Here is a 17699-nt window from a genome sequence, read left to right on the forward strand (position 1 = left end):
AGTAATTTATAGAATTATAATTTTTTTGACAGATTCAGCATGATATATGGTACGAGGAGTTTTCATAATTACAAACCTATATCTTCTGATTTAACAGAAATTAGAATTGGGTGACTGAAACTGAAAAGCCTTCCTTGGTTTTTTCATTTAGTAAAGATATCCTAAAATGGAAAAGCTTTCATCCTCAACAAAACTCTTTTGTAGTCGCGTTTTATATCAACAGTGTTGTTCTTTTAGCCACAGAGAGAAGACTGTTGCTTTGTGCCTTTAGATGATATTTTATGTATTGTAAATGCACTCAAAAGCAGTTCTGAAAAAACAAACTATTTTTCTGAAAATGATGTCTAGTTGACAGAATTACATGTTTCTAGGTGGATTAAGTACTGTTGGATTAAGCTAAGTATTAGATGGAATATTACATCTTACAGGGGTTGTTGCTTATAAAATATTTATTTTAAAAACATGTACATGTAAGATAAACAAGTATCATAAGTCCTAATATTAACCTTATGCACTCGAAGGTAGTATTTATAATTTGTCCTTGGAACTCATATGGCCGCCGCCATTTTTCAGAAGCATAGATTTTTTGCCGTAATGTTATCTCAGCTCGTATGTCCAGCTGTACTGGCCCAGATAAAATACGTTCATAGCTCTTAAGCCCAGCACCACTGGCCACTAAACATAACAGTTAATTTCTAATATTCTCTTTGTTTTATAATGAATGGTGAGAGCTAAAACATATCGAGCAGCTTTATTTTAAAGTATTTTTTAAGCAAAGCAGTAAATTTTAAATTAGCCTATAATTCTTCTCTAAACAGTAACTGTGCAAATAAGACGAATGACGCATTGTGGGCCTATACACTGCAGTGATAGAAGGGATAGAAACCTATGAAATTTTACTAGAAGATGTGTGCTAACTCTTCTTGACCACGCATAGGTATGTACATGTAAAAGTTTTATTCCGTAAAAAATGTAAAGACTGAGAAAAATGTAACATAGTTCATGTCTGAGTACAATAACAATAACTGTAAAAGCCTTCTTCACAACATTTTATTACATACTTTGTTAACAATATATGTATGTATTTCTCATGTATGTTTTCTTTGTATTAGGAAGATTCATTTAAAATATATTATACATTTTTTTTATTTCTTTTTTAAACATTTTAAATTACTATGCAAATAACATGGAGGAAATTGAAAAATAATTCCGATTTGGAGAGGCAAAGAAGAAACATGGCCGCGGAGCTGTCAATGAAAGTATCGCGGCCACCTGTACTGGCCATACAAGTTGCGAGAACAAACTACGGCAAAACTAACGCGACCTTGGTGTGGCCAGTGCTGCTGGCCTTTCGAGTGCAAAGGGTTAAACTTTAATTAAGCCATATTAACGATGTTATTATTTAAGATTGAACACACAAAAATGCTCCTTTGTTTTTTATATCAATAAAAAGCATATTCTTTTAATTTTTATTTGTTACCATTACCAGCTTCCCAGCTCTTTGGAGAAAAAAAAGTTACAAGCGTTTTTCTAAGCCCTTGTTTTGGTTTAGAAAATCATAATAATGTCATGCAATACAATTTTTATAATTTTTTTAAGCTTTATTACTTAAATGAAAGCATTTTTGTTAACTGTATACTTCTACTGTATTGGGGGAAAAGTTTCAGATCAAAATCTTTACTAATACCTGAAATATGATAACGTTTGTATATATTACTCATTTCCCGCAAGCGATTCTGTAGAACCAAATTATCATAATATTGATTATTTTGAAATTAGATTATAAAAGCATAAATCCTGGAACAATAAAACTTTACAATATTACATGTTCTTAGGACATAAGTATAAGCAAATGTTAATATAAAATAGTGGGTAACATGACCTGGGTGATTTGATATGGAATGACTCTACATCTAAATCTGCCAATAGTATTGGTCACGGGGTGTAAAAATAATTGGATTATTTTCATACAAAATACTACTCCATTACATTAACAGAGATAGCTTTTGTTGCTACTCTCGGATAAAATAGTCTACATACTGTACCTGAATTTGAAAGTTAACCTCAAACCAATCGAGCTACAATAATAGAAGTTTCAATGACGTTATTGTTGCTTTTCTGGTTAGTTTGCAGTTAATTTTAAATCTCGGGGTATCTAAATATTTTAATCTCAGGGTACAGTATTCACATTGCCATGTTATAATAATATGTATGTAAGATAAAGAGACTTTGGTGAAGTTAGGATATACACATTAATGTACAGCAACAAAGCAGACTAAGGATGTTAAAGAAGCCACAATATACCAAAGTGTGTTTGTAAAGCTGAAATACAAAACTCAGTAGGACAAACCCAAAGAAAAATTAAAGATGTTGTAACATATGAGACAAGGGGATTTTGGTAAAGTGTAAAATAACTCGTTGTGAATTGTATCTAACAAAACATAAGTAATTCAGTAAAGCCAGAATATCACCCTCACAACATTTTAAAACATTAGATGGAAGCAAATTAGTGTAATAGAGGATGTGTTGTACAGAAGAAATACTAAGATCTATGAACTTCTGCTTCAATATTAACGAGATGTGTGCGAGAATTGTCGACTAATGGGATTGATAATGAGCAAGTATACCTGCGGTGCTGTCCTCCTCACTCTGGGAGCTGCGACCCCTGTTGGTGCAGTAGTCACTCCAGGCACGTCGTGTTGTAACTCTCGGCCGTTCCAGACTATCTGTCTCACTCTCTGAGTCTGTGCTCTGGTCACACCCACTGACTTCTGTCTTCACCTCTCGCCTACTGCGATAGCGACACGACCTCCCACCCTCGGACTCCATCAACACTCCATTAACTGTTGTTACTCCATTCTGCAACCAATCACCTCACGTCAAGTAATGAATATTATTCTATTTTTTTTCTTATAAAAACAAGATATCACGTTTTCTAGTCATAATATTTTGATATTGATTGTTATTCTATAGCACAAAGGTCCCTAAAATGTGTACTGTAGTGGTAATTAATTAAGTAATTTTTATGACATTATTCAAAGTATACAAAATGAATTAATGCGATTTTCAATTCAATTCAATGTTCAGTGACACTGCCAAGAAGCATAAAAAGACCTGCCTTTCTAAAAAAAAGAAACATGATAATTTTGTTTAACAATTTATTTTACTTACTTTTTAAATTTTAGTATACGTATACACAATATGATTTAGTCAAAATAAATATTAATTATGACTGAATCTTTATAAATTAACTGTTAGATTTGTTGCCATTATTTTTTATCATACAATGATATCAAGTTGACTTTAAAGTACCACATTACATAGACACAAAACATGCATGAAAATTATACAAAATTATATGCATATCAGTTCAATAATAGATTCGTAAGACTCCATTAACATTAATAATGGCATACAAGAAATACATAACACAACTAACGTATAATACCAAGGGATGAAAAAATCATCATATCTCATGTATATATTCAACCCAAACACTTATTTACATTTTTACAATGTATAAAATTTAAATCTAATTAACATGGTACAAAACTTTCTAGTATATAAAAATGTATGGGTATAACAAATTATAACTTATACAATAAGTTTTCCCCAGGACAAAATGAAGAGCAACATCTCTTGCTCCATTAAATATCTACAGCACGTTCATTTTACTCACAAAACGTCTTGGTGCTAGGTTACCTCGTCAACACACTGAACTATCAATGCTTTTCGAGATCCCTGGAAATGACAGTACTAGGAAAAGCAATACAATTACACGCATCAAGACAATTTTCACATATCTTAAAAGGTTTTTGCCAGTTACTGTTAAAATTTCTCCCTTAATTTACTTACAATAATTATTTTTATACATTATTTCTTTTTATTTGATTTAATTCATAACTCCTATAAACTTCTAAATTTTATAAAAATATCCCAAGTTTATTGAAAAATAAAAATAAAATTATTTAAATTTACAAAGACGTCATTTTAATATCGATACATATTTTATATACTTGCAATATCTAATTTTTACAGATTTCAGTATTTTTTGTTTTATATACATCCAAATTTAAATAATTCAATCATAAATCCAATACATTATGTGGAGACTGACAATGTACATAGCACACTATTGATGACACATCCATGGTTCCCAATTTTTCACCCAAAAATGGTGTGTAATAAATCGATTGCACAAATAAATCTCTTTATTCCATAAAATGTTACTATTGCTGTTAGTTACACATATGTACAGATACGATAGACTGTACACTCCCTTTCCCCTATTTAATCAAATCAATTTATATAGTTTATGGTACCTATGTCTCCACCAATTTTTTATAATTAGATTACACAAATAAAGACTTGGGTAAAAAAAATAATTTTATCTAGGAACATTAAGTTGTAATGTTACACTTATGACTACACACTGGGCTAAATATAACACTTACCCTTGTTTTAAAATTTTTGTATTTTTGGAAATACCTTTCCAGCTGCAAAAAATAACATTTCATTAGCTACATATAAATTTTGACAAATGATAAAATATATTTACAATTTCTTGGTAGCATCAGATTTAACTACTACTAAAAACTTCTTTCTAACTATGTTAACATTAACAGGATTTGTTATTAATAATCAATATAATAGTGATTTTGAAACACATTTATATTGTTGAATATTGTTTGGTTCAAAGTATTGTTGAAAGCTGAAATGAATTGATTTGCCATCACCAGGTTTCACTTGAGGATCAGGGTGTAGGGAATCATCTTAAGTTTAACCACATTACAAAAATGCTAAGCTTTTCCAAGACTTTTACAAAAGATTTTATATCTCATTTTAAAGATATGATTATTCTTAGCTTTTATTATTAAATGTTATTATAGTTTATTTGAAAAACATAAAAAGGTTTAATATACTTTTCTGGATTATCAATAAAAACATCCAAAGAACAAAAAACATTTAGATTCATATTAATTATATCTTTAAAATGAGATGTTTCCTAAAACCTTATAGTCACAACTAGAGATGTAACAGTATTGAAAGTTTAACATTGTTCTTATGGGACTAAAATCAAGATGGCAAGATGGCTATCAATACAGCCACCTCTTAGTGAGATTTATGTTGGAATAAATAGCTTGTTTGTTCCCTTAGTACTGAATATTTGTAAATGTTTGTATTAATAGCTGGACTGCCAACTGATGACAACTGAAACAGAATATAACGAAAAGAAACAAAATTCAAGTTGACCACACTTATGAAAATGAATAACTTGTTTGTTTATAGCTTATAAAACTAGATAACAGAAATCCTAGTTGTTATATTGTGAACAGTATAATGTCTAATGCAGACCACAAAATGAGCGTGTGATTCAGTACTTAATTATGTCCGAGTGACACAACCAGCACCTGTGTTTACACCGATAGGTTAATTGAAAACACAACTCCTGTTGTGACAGTAAGCATCAAGCATTAGATTTCAAACATCTGCAATTTTTATGCCCCGGCAATGTTTTGGAACCCAGAGTGGTTTATTGTACAGTTGGAGTTTACACTCATCATGTTAGTACTTGTAAGTTGCAAGACTAATTATTTACTAACTGGCACCAAACAGAAGTTGTAAAGTGTATGGAATTTTGGTTGTCATTTACTTCTTTAACACTTTTGAGTACCGAGAGTGTAAAAAGTGTTCATTGCCAGCATAGGTGACACTGACATTTTGTATTTAGAGCATATTTAATACTCTATTACATTATTACGATCATTTAAGCATGTAATTGTATTCAATAATTTATAAAATAATGTCGGTAGGAGCTTTGCTTGTATTTCTTTTACTTTGCACATTAATTATAATATTTCCTTCTATTAGCATGGTTTCCACATGCCAATGTTTGCATACAAATACAAGTTTTTTTGTTGGGAGGTGGTAAGTGCTTTAGCCTTTGTAATAAAAACATTTTTTGCAATTTCCCATGACTCCAGGTGTAAACAAAAATGTATTTAATACAAATACAACAATTATTATATTACAATAAATCTGTATACAATCAATAATACCAAATTGGTCATCTTTTTAAACTGATGCTACAAAAATGTTAGCCTGGTTACTTTTGTGTAGAATAACTGATATAACACAGTGGTGTGTACTTACGTTTGTTTGTTCTAAGTTTGAATTTTTAGACATGTAGTTAATTATTTTTCCCTAAGTAATACATTTTAACATTGATTAAATACATCAACAAATTTTTTTGTTTTTTAAATTTGATTTGCTTTTTGTAAAAACAGGTTTTATAACCATTAAGGCCTAATTATTTTTAATTACAATTTTTGATGGTTTAAATGTTATACAACAATGTAGAACATTTTATTTTAAACAATGTTTTAAGTTTCATTGTTCTACCATAAAAAAATATTATAATATAATTAAATTCTTACCAAAAACTTATTGCTGCCACCATGCCTACAGAGTTATAACTACTACCTCAGTTGGTTAAGAGAACACAAGCCCCACAGCATGAAGCCCATTAATATGTTGCTACCAGTTTAAAATTCTATTTTTCTAAAACTATTTCAGGGAAAATCTGTCTTGAAACATTTTTATTTGTCTTTCGTAAGGAATTAAAACAAACAAAAACTAAATTTTGTAAGTGAATCATTATACTCTAAGAATGGACAAAAGGAGTTACCTTAGTTCTATCGATAACATGAAGATAGTAGGAAACTGGTTTGCCTGTCCAGGACACTGATCCCTTTAGAGGAACCATTTCTGAGACATGCATTATTGTACCAATATCTGAAACAAAACAAAAAACAATTCTATCAATAATAGCAATGTCATGGATAAAACAAGAGAGACTTTTTAATACTATATTTTAAAATTTAAAACAGAAGACTCTTCTCAATTTAAATTAAGACTTGTCTGCCAATTTTAATCCTAAAGAAGGTGCTCCATATTTTGGGATCCTTAGAGAGGTTCACTAAATTCTATAAACTATGAACAATAGAAGTAAATACCAAAGTGTTGTTATGCCATTATAATCAGGAATTGTCACAAATATTATGTTCTACTAAAACATACGCTTTTCACTGAAAAATAATTGATTGACGTCGCGCAAGGAGTTCTATAGACTGCCGACAACGTCATTTGACGGCGCCGACTTTTTACAGTAATAAAAAAACTCATTTAAACGACTATGAAAATTCGGCATTGATAGTCATTCGCTAATTCGATGTTTTTGTTTCTTACTCTATGTATTATAATCTATGAAATGTTGTTGGCAGTCATCTGTAACATCGGAAAAAAAGTGGTTTGTTTACCGCTTCGCGTCGGGCGTCGGCTATTTGTTGTCGTTCTGCTACCGTAGTTCGTCGTCTGCGTCGTTATTGTTTTGCTTGCTATTACGTTTGTTTATGTTTATGATTGTTTTGTGAGTACATACAAATGAATCGTAACAGTATTGAAGACAATCAAGTTCTAGATGAGTTACTCAGATTTCAAGTGACAGTGAAAGTGATGATTTATTCCAAGATGACACAGATAATGATCCCGATTTTACTACTGATGGACTTCTTGGAGATGCAAGTAAGTTTGTTGACATTGTATTTTTACTCAAATAACAAATATAAGCAAAATTAGTAATAAAAACATTTATTCTTGTGTTTTGTAAATAATTGGTTTATTACAGAATTTTACAGTTTATTGTTTATTTTTATTTTATTTATTTTTTTATTTTTTATTTTTTTATTATTCAAGACTTTCCCACACTAAAAAAAATATTTCAGCATAAGTAAATTTTAATTGTAAACATGTGTAGCTATAGTGTTAGTAATGACAATTCTAAATACAGAAAAAAATTAATAAAAAATATATTATGCTACAGACTAGTACATGGTGATGTTTTTTGGTCAACTTTTTATTTTTTACAAAAAACGTTATGTTTTTAAGTTTTTCAACCAAGACTTTCTGTTTTGAAAATATTTATGCATGAGCATCTGTGTAGAAAGAGGAAGAACTTAGCTTTAAAAAAATGTAAGTCCTATGGTTTTCTTATAATTAGTTAAAAAATTATATATATTTAAAAATCGTTTAAAAATGGGCGGCAGTGTAAGAAAGTTGTCAAAAATTAGGAGGCGGCAGTGAAAGTGTTAAACTATGAAACAATAGAAGTAAATACCAAAGTGTTGTTATGCATTATAATCAGGGAATTGTCACAAATATTATGTTCTACTAAAACATACGCTTTTCACTGAAAAATAATTGATTTATTAAAACAGATTTTTTTCTATATATACAAGATTGGTAAAAAATATTTTGTTAATGTGATGGAACAGTAAAGACACAGGATTTAAGAACTTATTTTTTAGACAACATAGTGATTTCCTGAGTAAAATCTGTTTAATATCCAGATTTGAAGTTAACAAATTCCTAAAAAGAATTTTATTCAAAATCACTTATATTTATAGTTAAAAATGGCTAATATTCTGTGAACAAAAAAGTATATGACTCCTGTTTTTATAGCTCTACTGATTTGTTGTTGAATCTCAAACTCGAGATCTATATTTTTTGGTTCAAGAGTAATCACTTATTTTTGGATTGAGAACTAATTCAAATAAATAATGTGATTTGTAGGAATAAATACTGATAATTTATGCATACAGTTATTACATAAAAGTCGGAAAACATTTTGTTAAAAAAATACTGAAATTGTTGTAAAGCTCACATATCAGAAAAGTTTACACCTGAAAAAAAATACTGCACCAAAGAAGGAATTAACTCTCCACATCATATTACCATTACTTATGATTGCTAGTAATATTGCAGGCAGATCTGCTTAAACATGGGCTATAGTACAACAATTTGATAAATACACAAGATAGGAATATGCCACACCATGTGACACAAAACAGGCTTTTGGAAGTTTATAGCTTGTTTAATTCTCAAGATTAGACAAAAAAATGTTTACAGGCCCCAGGCAGACAGAAGACAAATTCTGCCAGTCTATTGAATAATAGGCTTCAATGACGCTCATCCTTATCCCATTGATGATGGATATGTACCATCACTGAACTTATAGAGTGACTATGTAGGAATCAAGTTTCATAAAAAATTTAAAATCTACATATGATATATTTCTAAAGATATCTTGTAGATAGTTAAGCTATGTAAAGGTGCAGCTACATGCCAATTATCAAACACGATGTTGCTTATGAAGAAATGATGTTACAAGCAATAATGCAAGTTCATAGCTGAATTTGTTCTTGAGATACCCAAAAGGAAACAGACACACAAGCAGAGAGACGGACAGACAGAAGTGGAATTTTGCCAAAACCCTTAGTGATAGCTAAGCAAAATATGCAAAATTTCAAGTTTATAGTTAAAATCATCTCAAGATCAACCTGAGGTTTGCTAACATTCAGCCAAATCCCATAGAGGTACATACACCATCATCATACTCTATCTCATCTGTATACAAATAAAAACATACAACAGAGTATCGAATTACCCAATAGAATGTAATGAAAGTCTACAAAATAAATTTCTACCAAATATGTTGAAATGTCGTGTGATTTGAGATTAGTCTGTTTACAATCTTTTTATTCTATGATTTTCTCTTTGCCATCATCATGGTTATTCATAAGACCAATGTAAAAATGTTCACTAACACTAAAGCTTAAGTCCCATGGAGTAACATGCACCATCATCAAAATCAATTTTATCCTATGGAAATGCAGCTTCATGAAAAATTTAAAGTCTACAGGTCTGTTTGTTTTTGAGATACCATGTGGACAAACAGAATTGAAATTTATCCAGCCCCTCGATTGCCTTAACTAACACTCAACCAATAAATTTAACCAAACACAATTTGTTATGCTAATGTGTATTATTTCTAATTATCACAATTCTGTGTTGACAGTCATATCTTTAGTGTTATGGAGTGTAGACTAGTAGCTTTAACCCTATGAATGCCAACGTCTGATTTTACTGGATGTTTGGGAAAAAAAATCACTAAAAATCGAAAACTGTATACTAATATCATATTAAATTGTTCGTGAAAAACACTGTTCTTTTCAAAATAAACTGAACAATTCCGATCAATTGACTTAAATCAATCGAACTCACATATAAACATTTTTGGTTGACATGGCTACCGGAAACAATGTGATATTAGTTTCTTATAAGATGTATAACTCACTCATTATTGAAGATAATGATATACATTTTCCAAGATTTATAGACAATTGAATACCCTTTCCAGTGATAAAGACAAAGAAAAAGATATGAATTTTTTGGTAATGATAATTTAGTTAAAAAATGAAATTTAAATAAATTCTGGAATTTTTTTTAGATAAGCCCATTTTTGGTATTTCTAAATTTAATTTTATGGTAACTTTGTTATTTATATTAATTAGGCAGTTTTCAGAGAAACATTAAAAAAAACATTATGTTTTTAGCTTATTAAATAATTAAACTGTGAATTTTTTACTGAAACCTTGCAAAATGCTGTCAAAAGGGCTGGCACTTTTAGGTAAACTCACTAGAAAAATACCTGACACTTTTCAGTACACCCACTCAATAAATACTTGGCAAGCAAAGTATTAAATACTGAATAATAACTTAGTAAATAATATCAGCACTTAGTAATAACAACTTAACTTAGTTATTTACTGTCAGCAGCAGAAACAGAAACAGATTTTTGTAACGAATAAAAATTCAGAGAGTACACCAAGTAACTATGATATTGATTCCTTTTGTATTTCGACCGCTACAGATAGAACAATTTAAAGATGACCTGACCAACAAGTCTAATGGCTATATTGTTTCCACAAATAACATTTATATAGATGCCTCGGAAACCAGAGATATGATTCGCATCAGAATCAGCCATCTGACCTCACTGAGAACGATTTAAAGATAATGTTTCTGTCTTCAACATTGTACTCCTGACAAAGAGCCAAATTCTATACCTTTACACAATGCTACATGCAAAATTATATAAACAAGCAGAGTATTTCCTGTGTCACAACACTCACCAGACAGGTTTCTATCAGTAATTCGGAAGTTGAGAGGACAGAAAGACTTGGAAGATACAATTCTGGCCCCGTCTTTGAGATCTGCGAACCGCTCCTTCAGCATATGGTCCACTGTCGGGCCGAACGCAAAATTGTTGACGAACACAATTGTGGCACTCACTATCTTCTCCCGGTGCTCCTCAGTAAGGAAATCTCCCCTGATTAACTGGTACTCTCCATAATGTTTTCCATACCAGCCCATCCATTTCCTGAAATTGCTGTTCATATCCTGTGATAACAAAAAATTCATTTTAACCTTTATATATCGGAACTAGGACAAAATGTGTTAGAAAATTTTCCCTAATCAATAACATTAAAATATGGACACACACTTTCATGAATAGCATGTGATCCGAATGTGTAATTATATGGCTAAAGGACACTTATGTATCCGGGTATATTTTACTGTAAATATAAAAATATTGTATTGTTAAAAGTGAATTAAAATTAAAATACTTTTGTACCGAAAGTACATTTTGTAAAGATTATATACATACAAATCAAGGACCTTCAAATACCGGCTAATTTACAATCAGAATATTAAATATTTTGTGATATATATTTTGTAATGAGATAAATGATAAACATGTAACATAAACCTGATTATACAGGGTGGGGTGTTGAAACTCCCTGTTTTAAACATATTGCAGTGAAGTTCATAGGGGATTGTGGAGGGCTGGGAGTTGTGTGGTGGAATGGCTGGAGTGGATACTGTGTTTATGCCTGTTCCAGTTATATACATGCTTTGGTCAGGGCGGCAGTGAGCTTTTGCCATGGAGGCCTATTTCTGTAATGGTCAGTCAGTAATGCCAATGCAACGTGTGTTTCGTTGTCACTTCGATATTCCCCCGCGAGATCATGTTCCTAAATGTGTTTAAATGTAGGCAGATGCCTTAAGAGAAATGAGGAGTGTTTCCAAAAAAAAGGAAAAGACCATTGAAGACAATATTAGAACAGCTGAAAATGTGGAAATGTCTGGTTGGGATGTCATCCCGTTCTCTTTGTTGGATTCTTCACGAGGAAATCCATTTTAATCCTTACAAAATTGTTGAGTCCAATAACTGATGAAGGGGGATGGTTTATGTACCCCAACAAACATTATGTGGGCAGCTACTCGGCAAATGATGCAGTTGTGTTCTTCTCTGACAAGGAAGATTTTTATTTCAGTGGATGTGTAAATAAAAAAATAACTTCCGGTATTGGAATGCTACAAATCTCAAAGAATTTTATGAGAGGCTCCTTCATTTGTATGCGTCACAGTAAGGAGTTCCATATCATAAGTAGGGATTATTGGACTATACTTTTTTCAAGAAAACTGTTGTGCTGTTACTATAAATTCTGACCATTATGTTATAACAAACTAACAACTCTTCTTACCTGCTCCCCAAGAAAAACATCTGAACAACATTATGGTTTCAAAAAGATGTTCCAGCCAAAGAACATATTCGCCTAATTTAGCTCCTCCTCATTACTTCCTGTTGGTATATCTTTAATTTACAAAGATCATTCCAATATCTTGGAAGATCTACGGAACAACATACGAGCCGAAATTGACCATATCTCGGTGAATATGCTGTAAAGAATGCTTCAAAACTTTTGAAATCAACTGAATTATTGAGTTGACAGTGTAGGGCAACATTTAAAAGACATTGCGTTTCAAATAATGTAAATTCAAGTTTCCAATGTTGTGTGGTAGGCTGAAAATAACAATAAACTAGAATGAAGTGTGTAGTGTGTTTTATTTTATTTTCAAAACAGGAAGTTTCTACACCCCACACATATATATTTTTAAATATTTAACTACTCTATTAATTTCTTACTTTGTAAGTTACTAAAAATATTAACCAATGTAGGAATAAAAAATACAGTGACAGCTAAATTCTTGTTAAACATCATTGTAATAACCATAATTGTTCATAAAATGTCAGAAAGCAACAAGCTTCACAAGGCATATATGTAAAGGTAAATCTGGAGCAGAGAAATAGACATGTGAAGAAGCATTATGTCTGAGTGTTATATATATAAAAATTCTAATTCCTGAATAATTTAGTTTTCTCAGTCATTTGACAAAATATTGTTTAAACTATTAAATAGGAGCACACAGTGATTTTGTAACTTGATATAAGTTATTTTCTACTATAACTGACATTTTAATAATTTTTATAGAGCAATAGTTTAACTACCACTCTCTTCAAGTTGCCTTACCTCAGCATAACTGGACGGAATCTCTGCTTTCTCAACCCCAAAACAAATCTTGCAAGGTGTAGCGGCAGCCATCTGCAGCACCACTTGCCCCACTCCAGAGCCCAGGTCCACAAACACATCTTCACTTGTTATCTGAATTTCATCTATCATTTGGCACACTAATTCAAATGAAGTCTCGCCGTACACCTTGAAAGTACAATAATAATTCATGAAAACTTACGTGTAATTTTTGACTAAAAATAAACTAGAAGTCAAAATTAGTCTTATTAAAGAGATCACACGGTTCAGCAAAGATTTGTGTGACACAAGCAGTCTTATAATCAAACACTATATAAACCAGAGTCAATAGATTTGTCTTGATGTAATTTGTACATTTCCTCCAGACAGTACAAGTTAGGTAGCTTGCTGTATAAATGTTATGTATGACTTGATGGTCCTTGTAAACTGAAAATCAACAATAAATAAAAAAAAAGCAAAACATAAAATAAATAGTTTATAGTCTTGTTCTAAAACACTATATGAGTGTTTTACATCTAACAAAATTGAATGTTTAGAATAAATTACAATAAAAATTAAATTCATTTTACTATGAAGCAGGTTTTAGGAGAAAATTAACCAACCAGTGGCCGGAGCCTTACACTTTAGAGCTTGGGTGTACTGAAACAACCTCGGGTTATCCATTACTGAAATAAAAGTCATAATTAAACCATTTTCTGTATTAATTTTTGTTAAAGAGTTTTTCAAGATATTTCATTTTAAAGGTATACACATAAATGCTTTTAAGATTTTAAAAAGTGTATATATCTTACTACAAAGTGTATGTCAAGGTGTGATTAAGTGTGAAGTTGAGTATGCATAGTCTTATAATATGTTAACCTATATACTAAACAGTTGACCCTGATAACAATTTCAACTGCTATGCAAATACACGACAAATTGGTTAATAACGGATTTTACAGACAAAATTACATTTTCAAGATGATTTTGAAGAACATATATATGAAGGGAGAAAGAAAGGTAAGGTGAAAATTGCCCTCTCTAAATAAACATGGTTTGTGTGTGTGTGTGTGTGTGTGTGTGTGTGTGTGTGTGTGTGTGTGTGTGTGTGTGTGTGTTGGAATATAATTTGAGAATTATTCGGGACATCTCATTTGTTCTACAATCTAATAAAAAACACTAATTATTACCTGCTAAATGTTTACGAAGAATTATCATTTAATAAACAGGTATTGTATTTTCTGTCTTATTTTTTCATATGTGCTGATTAACTTTTTAAACTGTTTGTTTGTTTATTATTGGCATATTTTACATAATTCTCTTCAGAATAAAATTCTCTACGCGTTAGTTGAAAAGTTTGAGTATTTATTACCCATATAATGAAGTTAATGTACTTCGAATCTAAACAAAGCATGTTTTCTTGAGACAGAATTTTGCATATTTTGTCAGAAATCTCAGATATGTGTGGTCTTACAGGAAGCATTTTATTCAATTTTTCAGTTAATTTTACATAAAATCCAATACATTTAACATTACTCTATAAAAACATCAGTTTCGTTTATTTCCGTCCTTTCCCAGAAATCTGGCAAAATCTTTTCCTAGCTGTAGTTTGCTAACAAAGCGTTCCCAGACATATATATATGACCTTTTTGTCATTATTTTCATGGGAGGAAACCAGCTGAAAAGTTTTGTGGGTTACTCGTGGGACACCCACTATAAACATTTACAATTTCATATACTTTTTAATTTCTATGTATTGTGTTGATTCTACTTGAGATGTTGTAATAACTTTCAACATGGACATAATTATAAATATTTTCACATAAGTTTATTTACGTTTAATGTAAAACATTATTCAAAAATTAGAAACCCGTCGTGTTTATTCATATATTTATTGTTAGGTAGATATCAACACAATAAGTGGAAGGTGTAAACATGTAATATGTAACAAGATCACACAGTATTGCATGTGAGATTGCCTAGACTAACCTCGGGGGAGAACGGCTCGTACTGGTTCAGTCTGTCTGGCTCGCGGACAGCCTGGTTGTAGACCTGCTGCAGGATGTGGCGGAGCAGGCCGCGTGAAGGCTTCTTGTTGAGACGTTGTGGCAGTGACGTTCCCTTCGACTGCAACATAACAGCACAAACTATAAAAATAAGAGGAGTAAAGGGGCTTGGTGTCCTGCTGCAGGATGTGGCGGAGCAGGCCGCGTGAAGGCTTCTTGTTGAGACGTTGTGGCAGTGACGTTCCCTTCGACTGCAACATAACAACACACACTATAAAAATTAAAGGAGTAAAGGTGCTTGGTGTAGCTAAACTAAACTTAGTCACGCCGGGCCACATGTGCGATAAATTAGTATTGAGTGGTGGCTGGATACAACGGACCATGATGCAAGTACGAGAGAATCCCAGAACATAGTCTCATTAGGTACCGAGGATATCCGTGTCTGTTTAAAAAAACATTGTAACCGTTTTGAAATAAAACTTTGGGAGAATATTTTATAACCTGAATGATGTTGCGTTAAACGAACTGTAATTTTTTTTAACATACTGGCTATTGAAAAAATGTGGGTTTCTATATTTGTCAATCGGAGTGTTAAATGGGAGAAACATGATTCTTCCGCTTGTAATAGTATAAAAAATAAAACATGAAGGTGTTACCAAAATTCGCTACATGTCACTCCAACGTTTAAAGCGCTTAAGACAAAAAAACCACTGCAAGCACAACGCAGCGGAGTCCTACTACTATAATAGGTTTATGAAAAAGGAAATGGCGCGGCGAATGGACGTACTTTAAAAGCGGAATTGAATGTCTGGCAACGAATCCTTCCAATGACAATGTCAAAACAGGAAATTGCTAAACAAAACAAGAGTACTCAATAATAGAGTTACAGTAGTGGTGTCTAGTTGTCAACCAGCTCAATGTAAGCATAGGAAGGGTGTGGAGATTACAGTAATCATAAGTATACAAGAGAAGAAGAGGAAGGTCAAGTGGTGAGGCCGAGACAGACAATCGATACCAGATACAAGGGTGAGGCGGGGTCCTACCTGCTCTGCTGCTCACTGCTCAGAGCCTTGCCAGCCAGCATCCACTGGTCCACCGGCAAGTGAGGGTCACAACACAAGTTACTTACACGACAAATACATTGTGAGCCCCGTTAATTTTGGCAGGGTAGAAAAGGGTTTGACGTACCAAATAATAATTTTGACACATTTAAAACTCATGACCGGACACGTAACTACTAGCAAAAATAATAATATAACGATGATAATATTAATAACAGCGTCAGCTTAGTGACAACGAACCGAAAACTCTCTTCCACCATCTCTTTTCAGGTTGGCTGATGCACGTATTGTGTTTAAGTGTCTGACGGTTCGTTTTAAGTAAAATTATATTGTTATCATATTTTTTATTTGCCATTTTTAACTATTGTGCTTCATCCTTTCCATATCGATTTTCACCATAATTAGCGCAGCTGGCGATCGATTTATCTCTAAGGGGAGATTTGTCTTTTGATTTTATGAAAGACTACATAACTATAAATTATAGATAGTCTTCTTCAAATAAAATATAAATTTCTCAGACTGATTTCTAACAATTACTGGTTAAGTCCTTAAGCTCATCGAGAAAATAGCGTTTCTGTGCTTCTATATCGGTTTGAGGATTTTGCGTGTGAATGTTAGATATCAGTGTGAAGGATCTTTGATAACTACCTATGGATATATATATATATACTATATATATCACCGGTTTTTAAAAGGATCTGAGATTATTGATACACCTGATGAAAGTTTACACCGAAGTGTGAGTACACATTGTACCAACGGCAATTCAAATTTAAAAAGAAAAGACAACAGATCGACTGAAAATTTGTCTATTAACTTATTTGTTTAGCTTTGCTCTGGAGAGATCTGATACAGATACAGATCACAAACACAACTGAGTTCAAAGACAAGATAACTCTGCCAAATTACAGTGCTGTAACTTAAACACGTTTGAGCGTGAGTTGTAAAACGCGCGTACAGACAGATAACAAACACAACTGAGTTCAAAGACAAGATAACTCTGCCAAATTACAGTGCTGTAACTTAAACACGTTTGAGCGTGAGTTGTAAAACGCGCGTACAGACAGATAACAAACACAACTGAGTTCAAAGACAAGATAACTCTGCCAAATTACAGTGCTGTAACTTAAACACGTTTGAGCGTGAGTTGTAAAACGCGCGTACAGACAGATAACAAACACAACTGAGTTCAAAGACAAGATAACTCTGCCAAATTACAGTGCTGTAACTTAAACACGTTTGAGCGTGAGTTGTAAAACGCGCGTACAGACAGATAACAAACAGCATTTTCCGGAGGCTCCAACGAGAGTAACGAACACTCCGATTGAAATGAGAAAGGTATTTGGCCAGGCCAGGGC

The 17699-nt window shown here is 32.1% G+C and overlaps 1 protein-coding gene across 3 annotated transcripts in view; it reads right to left on the reverse strand.

Moving 5' to 3' along the window:
• Nucleotides 1-17699, reverse strand: part of LOC124354635 (histone-lysine N-methyltransferase, H3 lysine-79 specific) — a 109995-nt gene that overhangs the window by 47283 nt on the left and 45013 nt on the right. For 2 of the 3 annotated variants that reach the window (XM_046805252.1, XM_046805253.1), the window contains exons 5-11: nt 15469-15531; nt 15264-15338; nt 13278-13463; nt 11034-11301; nt 6689-6795; nt 4455-4496; nt 2628-2859 (exon numbers count right to left, since the gene is read on the reverse strand). In XM_046805252.1, the coding sequence (XP_046661208.1) occupies nt 2628-2859; nt 4455-4496; nt 6689-6795; nt 11034-11301; nt 13278-13463; nt 15264-15338; nt 15469-15531 (973 nt within the window). Of the gene's footprint in view, nt 1-2627; nt 2860-4454; nt 4497-6688; nt 6796-11033; nt 11302-13277; nt 13464-15263; nt 15402-15468; nt 15532-17699 lie in introns of all 3 variants that reach the window. The other variant, XM_046805251.1, reaches the window with a different exon arrangement.

Source organism: Homalodisca vitripennis, chromosome 2 (assembly GCF_021130785.1).
Source record: "Homalodisca vitripennis isolate AUS2020 chromosome 2, UT_GWSS_2.1, whole genome shotgun sequence".
NCBI lineage: Eukaryota > Metazoa > Arthropoda > Insecta > Hemiptera > Cicadellidae > Homalodisca > Homalodisca vitripennis.